Here is a 12,092-nt window from a genome sequence, read left to right on the forward strand (position 1 = left end):
GTGGATCAAGATGGGCAGCTTGTTCACATGTGGGTGAAACATTAATGATACAACTGTACATTAGAGATCGACCTGACATTTAATGCTAGTATTAACCAGGAAAGTCGTGTGTGGACGTGCGAAATCTATTCGCGTAGTTATCGATACAAAACCTGTATAAATGACTTATTATGGAACTCGGCTTGGTGATGTTGTTCGTGGATTATTTGCGAGTGCAATAAAAACACTGACATCCTATCATCGCGCGCGGTACCCATCGCTAAGCAGGTTGGAATGCGAATTGTAGATGGTATTAAAAGTGTAGGCTGCATTTGTAAAATAATTTAATGTTGATACAGCTAATATTGCAAATATATGTTCAATTAGTGCGCATACGAGATCCAAACGTTGGACAATTAACATAATATGCATGAACCTGATAATGTAATGCAATAAAAATGAAATGTGAATTGATACGTGAGAAATGAACTTTAAAAAGTACAGAGATTTACGACTCAATGTGATTTCACACAATGAAATCAAACGATTCTTGAAGAAGTCGACAATGATCACACAAATAATAATAAATGACATGGTTCAATGAAATATGATATGCTTTACTCAAATAGTAAAATGTTGCATTTCACTCAGATAGTGAAAATGTACGAGTTTTTCATACAAATAATGACATGGTTCAATGAAATATGATATGCTTTACACAAGTAGTAAAATGCACGAGTTTTTCATTCAAAAAAAGAGATGCGGAATATCTTCTCAGCCCCAACGCTATGTCGAGAGCTTGAGGAGCCCACACCAGTGGTCCGCCCCTCCTAGCCTGCCTAAAGGTCCGTTCAATATTTTGTTCTCTGCAAACCCGTCGGTCCAGAAGCTTATTCCGGCCAACGTCATCTCTGTCAGCAACACACTAGATATAACAGAACCCAAATTAGCTCACGGCTAAAAGACACCTACAATCCGGTGCATATATGGATATATAGCATATCACTCCGTCACTCTCCCAGTACAACACTTGGTTACCAGTCAATCAACCATCAGGCAATCGCTGGTCAGTCAATCAATCAGTTGAAAATATATCCAAATCAGTGTACTACAAATGACACGGGATTGTGTAACAGCATGCAATGACACCGTGGACTTAAGTTAATTATTTTATACAAATTATATTATCGGGACAACAATACAAAGCGATAATCAGGTTCAGAAGTGAACCAGTGTTAGATAAGTATGTTATAAAGTACGTTCCTTAATAAATGCAACGTTATTGCAAATATTAATCGCTCTGTTAAATGGCATACAAGTAAATTAGGAAATAAACTATAACATTGCAATATACGAAAAAGTCAAAGTTATCAAAAATACAAAAATTAACGTGGTAGTAAAATAATTATATCCTATAATACACATAGGAAACTAATATATAATTCACACACCTCTACAGCTGGAGATCGCGAGTCGCTAAAGTAGACTGCTCACTCACAAGATTTCTCGTAATGTGACATTTGCTCTGCGGTGAGGTAATTTATACACCGACTATGTAGATCTACATCGTCTGTGCGCTTGAGGAATATCGGTTTTCCCAGCGTCAGCACTTCGCTCGTGCAGCATAGGATCAACCGAACTCACTGATTCGAAATAATATTCGGTATACAAAAAAAAAATTACCCTGGGGTAATGCTGTACATAAAAAAACAAAACCCGAGTACATGTGTTTAATAAAACGATAGATTTATACGATCCCGTAACACCTGCATTGCCGCGCGCGGTAAATTCATTTGCATGGTACTTAAAACTGTTGAGCAGCACAGAAGAGGAAATAACTGATGATAGTAAAATAGTAAATAGTCGAACGAGTTTTTTGATAATGTAAATGGTTTCGATAAACCTATCTTCACCATCTTAACAGTACGCGAGTCTGGATCGTGTTTATTTATTATATTAAGTTATTACAGCGGATGGTGTAAATTAACAGTATTTGTAACTAAGCAGCCTGGTCCACAAGTAATAATACGTAACGAACCCGGCACTGGTTTGGCAAAATCTTTTCTACATACGACAGTAATATCGTTGATAGATCAAGATACAATTCAGTTTGAGGCAATGTACATTTATCCATACAGTTACTTAACTGTCTTTGGCGTTTGTGTTTGAGATTAGATTTTTTTCATTGTATATACGTGATGGAATCTGATCGCGGTGATAAGGTTGCGGAATTTACCACTGACGGATTGTTAGGCCAATTAGTAGCGGATGTAAACATAGATGATAATTTTGTTCCATTTGTTGACGAATAATGGTGTTACCACACCCTCATACACACTGAAATATAATAACGCTATGAAACAAATGGAAATTGATAGTTAGAACCATTCTGATGTATAAATGCCAACTGGAGACCGGCTTGAAATCATAGCACGTGCACGTGGAAACGCCCAACCGTTGACTGCAGCATCTGGCGTAAAAACACCCCAGGATTGTTTCTTCAATGGGGAAGTGACTTTCACAGATGAATCCACCCCAGTAACATTTACAAACAAATATTTTACACCAAGATTGACTCACTCGAGACAAAAACAATCGCAACTGTCATTCGACAAAAACGCACTTGCTGAGGTAACAGATATTGGCCAAAGACGATCGTCGGACGTAAAAGGTTCTGGCGTAATCGGTGTGCCTTTATACAGTGCAGAGTTGTTTTTAAAAATAATAACTGTATGCCATTTGTGTCGGTAGAAAAGGGTAATTGGCTAGAAGTGCGTGTGTGTACTGCGACTGCAGCTGCTCATGCTGATGAGACCTGACAAGGTCTGCCTGTCATGCAATATAACTCTGCAATTAAATTATTAATAGAAGAACCATGTCGGACCTTCAGTCTTACCGACGAGAAACAATAATTGGAGCAGAACAACAAATGGAATTAATAGAGAACCATGGCTGAATTTAAGACTGAGCTGACAGAAACGGTTGTTGTAGATGTTTCAGGGTTTAACGCCATTTTCAGCACATGATAGGCTATATATGGCGGCCAGTATAAATGGTGGAGGATGAACCAGGGTAAACCCCAGAAATAACAACCGACTCACAAGAAACTGCTGGCAAGCTTTCTCACCTAACCACAATGGCCAAGCCCGAGACTCGACCCACGCAAACAGCGGTGAGATGGCAGTGATCCATAACGGTGAGCGCTTAAGACCACTCGGCCACACGGGGCCCCTCTGGCAGAACTGGAAAATCATCAGTATTTACGAGCACAGAGAAGAAGCAGCGCAGATATAGAACACGTAAAAAATGGAGTAATCTGCTTTTAAAAATAAGAGGTGATATAAGTGTCCAAAAACATAAGTTGACCTGGCTTACTCACGAGATGTGCGTGCGTGTGTGTGTGTGTGTGTGTGATCAACATACAACGGTCGCTTTTGGGCTAAATATGTCATAGGGGTAGATTTGAAGACGGGTGGAATGCCCTAAAGGGGACAAAAGCCAAAAGCCCCACTTTGATACTACTCTCGCGAAAGTTCCTACATTATTGCCACGATGATCTGCCATGTATGTGATGACCCCTTTGGTTTGCCATATACGTCTAGCAACGCTGCACCGCTAAACTTGAAACTTCCTACCAGTGTTAAAATCATGTATATGTAGAAAAAAATTTGCAAAATTTAAGCTTTAAGTTTTTTTTCATGTCTGTGCAGCCTACGTTCTTACAAATGTTAAACATTATGGTTACAAATGTATTATAATGCGCCATATGCAGCAGTCCCGAACGATCTTGGGTGTGTGTTCGATATAACGAAGTATTCTTCTTTATGTATAACTGTCCTGTCCAATGCGAATGTTTCTTATGTCAAGGAATTTGTAATAGCGAGGTTCGTTATAGTTCGTGTATGCAGTATGTGAAGCCAAAAGGCTAAAATTGTTATATATATATATATATATATATATATATATATATATATATATATATATATATATACATACATACAACACTTACACGTAGAATTTGTGACCGGTTTCGCTTTATTGCTTCATCATCATCATATATATTATATATATATGATTTCATTCTTCTTTCTTCCATTCAGTTTTTAGCTCCTCTGTAGATTTATGCTTTACCATTCACACATGCAGGAGTCAGGAATTTCTCTTGTGTTTTGTGTTTAGAGTTTTGTTCTATGGCTGTATGCAGTTCCTTACCGCCATAAAGAGGTTGTTTAGGTCGAAACTTATAGGGAAACTTACTAAAATATTTTCTTCCTAGCAACGATGAGTAATTAGCAGAGATACACTTACGAATGGAAGGTCAGATGGTGACCCAATAATCTCCACTGGAAATGAGGTGATAAGTACCACTTAACAAACCCGCGTGACAATTAACTAAACACTCTGATGTGTTTCCTGTCGAATCATTTAAGCTTGCTAAAAAGTAGATGCAGCCAGTTGCATTTTGTGTAAACAGAAGAATCCATCCTGCAGAAGTATAGCTCTGTGTGTGTGTGTGTGTGTGTGTGAGAGAGAGAGAGAGAGAGAGAGAGAGAGAGAGAGAGAGAATACATGTATGTAGCAGAAGTTTTTTGAATTACATACTTTTCTTGATAAATGATACTTTTAAGATCTTTCTTTTCTTCTGAAGGTATAATAATATGTGTGTGTATGTACGTATGTGTGTGTGTATATATGTATGTATGTATGTACGTACGTACGTACGTACTTACGCATGTATGTATGTATGTATGTATGTATGTATGTATGCATGTATGTATGCATGCATGCATGTATGTATGTATGTATGTATGTATGTATGTATGTTAGACTGATGAATGGAGAGAGAGAGAGAGGAGTTCATAGGTAGCTAGATAAGATAGAGTGGTACATATAATTAGGTAGATAAATTTAGCTTATAAAAGCATTAAGAGTATATGTAATTAGGTAGGATTATAGAGGCATGTATACAGACAGCTAGATAAATACCAAGATAATTGTATGTAGATATATTTGTTGTGAGTGTTTGTGTGTGTCTAAGAGAGAGAGAGAGAGAGAGAGAGAGAGATTTTCCTATCGTTGATGTTTATCTCCAAACATCGCTGTAGTGAACAGTAATTAACATGTTTATAACACAGTACTGGTAGGATATTAAAGCACATATTTTATTGAAATGGAAAGCTGATATACTGTAATGATAAAGTTTAATATTGTTATGCATTTTGCCCAAAAAATGAAGTCATTAAACTAATCAACATGATTAAACATTCTTAACGAAGCAAAGTTTGTCTTCTAATGTATAAATATATAAAATTAAACAAAAATAATACGGACGGTGAGTTATGTAAATACATAATAATAAATACAGCTAAACATCTGACAGTCTAAAATATCGCACTTTCAAGAGAATGAATCGTATGATATATTGCAACTCTCACGTCTCTCTTGTTATTTGTCTCTAAGAACTGTATCGGAATCATAAAGTTTGTCTTCTTATAATCCTTTCTGTGAAATGCTCATCGGTAAATAATAAACGACAGCATACACTGAGTAAAAACGTAAATTCAAAATGTCATGATGATTGATGCAATATCTTTGAATTGCCACAAATATCTCTCTCTCTCTCTCTCTCTCTCTCTCTCACACACACACACATACACGCACGCATGCATACACACATGCACACACCCGCACCCGCGCTCCAATAGATGTTACGTATAAGATATACATGTTCAACAATAGTACAGAATTTTCCAAGTGAACCTTTGTAATATTTACTTTTCTTTATAACTATGTAATCCAAACGCTGTATTTACAGCTAAGCTGTAATGGTAAATATACCAGGCTGTTATCTAACTACGAGAGCAATAAAAGAGCACAGGGAGAAGTTAGATGGAATGTACCTTATATATAAAGACTCACACAGTCACACACACACACGTTGTTATTCAGTTAGAGGAGCAATAGATGAAGCATCTGGGATGGATTAGGTGGAATGTTCCAATGGAATGACAAGAATGTCAGATTGAAAAGCTCTGTCGTCGTGCTTTACCGCTTGCGTTTAGAGTTTCCTTTCAATGAGCGCGCCCTTTCAGCCTTACAAGACTTGCAAATGAGCCATTTGTCTACTTAAGAGTCTAAATATACTAACACGCACGCATGCTGTTCACACTAATATCTTTGTCACTTTAATTTGACGAGTCTTATCCTGACCGTCATAGAAATATGAATGAAAACAAACAGGTACGAAAAACGTCAACTGAAAGGTATCTTTTTGCATAGCTTAGTGACGGCTATCCAACAAGCAGAGGGAATTAATGTATTATTCATACAGTATACCCTTATTAGATAATCAGTCACATGTACATACTTGTAGACATACTTCCGTTAGCGTAATAATCTGAATGTCGCTAGCTTTTGAAGCCTTGTGTTTTTCGTTGTGTACACACTGATAGCGTTCTTGGAGCACACATTTTGGCACTTATAAATGTACGCGTCCATCGTAGTTCGATTATAATATTTTGTTTTTGTTTATTATACATGTCATTTTTATATTTTTATATTGCAGTCCCCAAGTCCAATTTATACAGCATGAATAATTTCATTCTTTTCTTCTATCTGCGTAGCTTCAGTTCTGTATACATTCCGAATTCTAGAACACCATTCATTTTTTGCCATTCAGCATCCAACGTCTGTCTCTAACACCATATGTTTTGCAACCGTTGAGTGTTTACCAACCTGGCGATAAAAATAATTACCATTTAATTAGCTTGTTGAAATGTTAAAGAAGCTGTGTGAATGTATACTAGCAGACATAGAATGTTGAGGCTGTCTTGATTTTTGTTTGCATGAGAACTATTTGCAGAAGCATTCAATACATCACAGAGACTGAAAATTCTAGTCTAGAAAGGCAAACCGCTTACTGAAAGGGATGACTTAGATCCAAGCAAAATATAAACACAATCTGCAGTTAAGAATGACATACCCAATTTGCAATAAAGATGTGCCCCTTAATGAAAATTGTTTAATATTAGAATGAATAGTAGCTCCATAGAAGTTTTAAAGAGAATTCAATCAGTTATGTATTTATTCTCCCAAACATAGGCGATATTTGCATTATACAATTATGGCTATAAACATACCTCTGCATATTGTCTTCAATATGGTTTCCTGAAATTCCATTAATTGTTTAAAATCCTTCAAGGTGATTATATGCTCATTGTCGGGACCGCTTGCCAGGATACTTAAAGATGCCTCATCAAGTTTATCACCTACGGCAACGACATAGGTTTCAATTTTCAAAGCTTTGTTCTTGCTGGACTCCATCAACGCAGTTTTATCAATGTCCACACTGTTGTCAACAAACAGAACCAGTGTCTTCTGGGAACCTTTACGCCCTCCATAAAACATTTTTCTGGCTCTAGCCAGTACGCTATCAAATAGTGGGAAAACAATGTCTGTCATTTGTGATTTAAAATCGCTGATTGTTTCCAAACTTCTGTCAATGCCATCAAAATTGGGGTTTCTGTTTTTGGCGAGACCTATTTGGATCAAACCATTCTCTTTATACATGCTATCAGTTATGGCATGGATGAAATTAAAAATCTGTTGAGATTTTGTAGCACCCAAATTTACGTGGTCAACAGCAAAAATTACGTCGGTTTCCCTCTTCGCCTGACATCCTGTAAAAATTTACAAATATCTTAATTAACATAAATACTGAAATTGCTAATTTATCGAGAGTATGTGCTTATGCTGTTAATTCGGCTGGAATCTGTTAGATCTGTACACTTTAAAATATTGTCAACATTAATCTCGAGTTGGTATTTAATATTATACCTTCATTGGAAATGATCGCCTGGAACATTAAGGCCTTATTCCATGAGTCGTCTTGTGACCTCACTGATTATGTACAATGCTGGGAGCTACTTTAAACATCCGTAAAGATCACGATTACTCTGGGGTCCGTCAGGAAATAGGTGTTATGAGATCAGAGTTACAATCTTTGCGAGGAATTTGAATTTTCAGGGATGGTCATATAAATTCAAACTATGAGTGTCCTAAAGAAAAAGTGATTTTTGTTACAGGCCTAGTTTAAGCAGCGTGTTTATCTCCATAGACTTGGTACTAAAGTATTTTTCCGTAGGAACAATTAATAAAACTGATGCGTCTTTCCGCATTCAAGTCTCTTTCTGTGATGAGGACGTTCCGAATATGGAAATGAGGGGCGTCATGGCATGCCGTTCATGTTTAGTCGCATACGCATATTTAACTCGGATCACGAGATGTCTGTTGGCTTTGAAAACCGTGATCTATTTTCATAGTATTAGAAGCGAGGTGGTACAATTTTCATCACCACCTTTTCATCTTTGAACAAGATTTTTCAAAAAGATTTACTTTTTATATATTATCACTCTTTCAAATAATACTGAAACCACGAACTGTGCAATTATATTTGGCAGTTTATCATTCTCCACATTGGGATGTGTATTTGGCGGCAAACTACTTACTGTACTTTTGCGGGAGTTCAGGATTTCTCAGTCCTGTAAAAGAAAAAGAAAATAACATATGAAGGATCTGTCTAGAAGGGAAATTATGTCACTTACCGGCATTACAAACATTTCTTAAACTTTAATAATATTATCCCTCCTCCTCCTCCTCCCTCTCCTCTTCCTCCTCCTCATCAACAACAATAATAATAACATCATCAATATCATATCCACATCAGGCGTCAAATAAAATTATCAACGTTTTAATGAACCTGATTTGAGATAATGAAGATCAGTATCAAAGTTAAGGCAGTAGTTGTTAGTAAAGATGATTAGTATGTACGGTATTTGCTCACTGATTAGTAACGATGATGCGTATAAACAGGAGCAAATTTAAGGATGATAAAATAGTTATGCGTAAGTTCAATTAAATGACGAAGAAAGTGAACAAGAGATAAAGTCCTTTTGAGCTCTTGTGCCTTTGGTTTTCTAAAATTCAACACTATTTCGAATATTACCTTCACATGGACGAACTGAGAGCAGACCGGTCAGAGAGTCAGCTATCTGGTAACCGTCCATATCATAAAGAAATTTGACTGCAGGGTTAGATGTGACTTTAGTAAGAAGATCCTTGTCAACGTCACGGGTTACTTTGACTCCATAGATGTACGCACCCGTCCTCTTTAACAAAGTGGCTTCCGTGATGGCATGTTCAGCGTCATCTGATTTTCCAACTGTCATCACGATGACAACATGAGCAGCAGACCTTCTTGAGTATGGTGGCATAAAACCATGTGTTCTGATGTAGTTCAGTAGGTTCCCAATACTTCTCTGGCCTCCGATGATATGGATCTCTGATATGGCTTTTTCGAAACTCTGTCTGTCCTTGTAAGCGCCGAGCCGAACAATGGTTGTCGCATAACTTCCGTACGTGACAAGACTCACCCTGGCGACATCATTATTGAAGTCGAATACATTGATGATGTTCCGCGTGAAGGCTAGCTGGGCGTTTACCAAGTTATTCCCAACACCCTCTGACGTATCGATTGCAACATAAACATCCACCGGTTTACCACCGCATCCTGCAATGAATATAAATGCATGCATGCTATTATTCCAGGACGAACCTTTTAACGACTTGTCGCATCGCAAGATGTAACATTACTTGTATAGTTCATACTATTATTCCTGGACGAAACTTTTAACAACTTGTCACATCGCAGGATTTAACATTACTTGTATAGTTCATGACAGAAGGCCGTTTGGGTCCCCATTTTAAGTACATACTTGCTTTTTAGTTTGTTTGAGAAAGGAATGAAGTAACCAAAACAATCTTGGTAGAGCACAAATTAGACTGTTCCCGCCCTGCTATAGATCTGTTAATCCAGCGCATGCGTGTAGCAAAATTAAGATCAGCACTGATGCCAATTATAAATAAAGGTAAAACTATTATAGCATAAGTGACTTGGATTTATAACGCATTTCCTGTTTCATATCATGAAATTATAGAATTATAGTCTCAAATAATAAAGCATTTCTTGTTCCACCCAGAAAGCCTGAAGATCATTCGACCGTATCCAAGATGCGTCAAATGTTTACCTGCGGGTACGCCAGATGGTTTTTCTTCAATGATATCGCCACCAGGTTCGATCCAGTTAAAGTCGGCAAGGACTGGCGATAACCGTAGGTTATCAATTTCTTTAAAGAAAACAAAGCAATGAGTATTCAGAAAAAATATTTATGAAAAGAAATAAACCAGACAAAACACGTGCAAAGATTTACCCTAGACAAATTCAGAAATGTTTTTATTTAGGTCGAATATGAAATAACCGGTAACAAATCATACTGTATATACTAGCATATAAATATAATCAAACTGCAAACAAAAGATCCAGATATGCTATAGCATAATGTGCTGCAAATCAGGGTCTATGTTGTTTGTTCTTATGAGTACTCCTAACAAACTACACAGACCCAAATCTGATGGTGCATGATGTGACGGCAGACTTGGCTCTGTGCAGTATTGAATTTGGATTTGACTTATAAGCGAGTAATTGACGGTACTCATTTATAACAACTGATTTTATTAGCGGCAGTTTGGCTAGATACATTCAGGCACCAAAACAATATTACTAAAACAGATGTATGCTATATATATATATATATATATATATATATATATATATATATATATATATATATATATATATATATGATACCATTAACACACTGAGAACAATCAAGATCTATGTATTATTTACGCTCTCTTAAGACACAAAATCATCAAATGGTCCGTATTAAATATGCTTTCTTAAGGCTGACCAAATCATCGAAATCTTTCTATTGGTTAATCTGTCTTAAGGCTGACCAAATCATCGAAATCTTTCTATTGGTTAATCTGTCTTAAGGCTGACCAAATCATCGAAATCACCCTGTTGGTTACGATGTCTTAAGGCTGACCAAATGATTTCAATGAGTCTTTAGAAATGGCATCTTCGATCTTAAAAATGTTAATTGCGGACTATACGGCAGCGTGCGAAGAATCTGAAAACATGCGTGGGTTTCAATGAATTACTTACTAGCTCCACTGGATCCATGAAATGTTTGAATCTGCAAACACATAAGAAAATATATTTTTAAATATACAATGATCTATATGTACTCTCTCTCTCTCTCTCTCTGCTTACTGCTACAAAATACAATTTCAAGCTAACTACGAATATTTAATTCATCAACGTCGAGATATTTCTTAATACTTTAAACAACAATTCATTAAAATAAATAAATAGATAGATTATACATACATACACACATACATACATACATAAATACATACATACATACATACATACATACATACATACATACATACATACATGCATACATACATAGGAGAAATAGATAAGGGAAAAAACTCACCGTTATTAGAAACAAAAAGCCAAGTGCATTTAAAATAACCATTCCGTGAATAACAGAATTAAACAATAATGAAGACTATTATTTGATTGCCTCCAGACTGTTATATCAACTATCGTCTGTCAGTTATATCAAGAGATTGAACAAAGTGAAAACTCCACTCTCCTTAAATAGAGACCTGCTAGCTGCCTCACACCGGAATTTGTAACTAGAGGATACTAGCTATTTTGGAGGGGGGGGGGGTGATGCAGCAGCGAATTCATTCATGGTGCAAGCAGCCGGAAGTTCTTAGTAGTTGTACCTTATATGGATTAATTATTGCACGCATATTCATAAAACAACCCGTTATTATTGCTATAGTTAGACCGGGGCGAGCCACATTTCCGATTAGTGGGAGATAACACGATCTGATCAAGCGTAGAAATAAACCACAACTCTCCTGAATAATTTCGTAAGTATGTTGTGGTCGGCGCATCACTTAAAGCGCAATGTATGGCACGTGCGAGTATTTACATGTTTTAACATCGATAAGATATAATCAGCAGATGATGTACAAATATAGCATCCATACACACGCACAGTACGCGTGATAACATGATGCAATACCACGAAAAAAGGCCAGACGTTCCCCATATTTGTGTTCGAAGATTATTCAAATGAGAGGTTGAAACATTTTGCAGAGTTTTGACAGATAAGAAACAATCCCATACT

General features: G+C 36.7%; 1 protein-coding gene across 1 annotated transcript; it reads right to left on the reverse strand.

The window, feature by feature from the left end:
• Positions 1 to 5,120: 5,120 nt before the first annotated feature.
• On the reverse strand, positions 5,121 to 11,573 carry LOC149802059 (matrilin-1-like). Its single transcript, XM_089956464.1, has 7 exons — positions 11,385 to 11,573; positions 11,045 to 11,075; positions 10,065 to 10,163; positions 8,984 to 9,547; positions 8,487 to 8,519; positions 7,119 to 7,658; positions 5,121 to 6,714 (listed from the first exon to the last, which is right to left on the reverse strand). Exons 1-7 carry the CDS (start codon positions 11,424 to 11,426, stop codon positions 6,707 to 6,709), a joined length of 1,317 nt encoding a protein of 438 aa, XP_089812590.1. The 5' UTR covers positions 11,427 to 11,573; the 3' UTR covers positions 5,121 to 6,706.
• Positions 11,574 to 12,092: the final 519 nt, after the last annotated feature.

The sequence above is a fragment of the Sinohyriopsis cumingii genome, chromosome 4 (genome assembly GCF_028554795.1).
Source record: "Sinohyriopsis cumingii isolate HCF-2022 chromosome 4, ASM2855479v2, whole genome shotgun sequence".
NCBI classification, from domain to species: Eukaryota; Metazoa; Mollusca; class Bivalvia; order Unionida; family Unionidae; genus Sinohyriopsis; species Sinohyriopsis cumingii.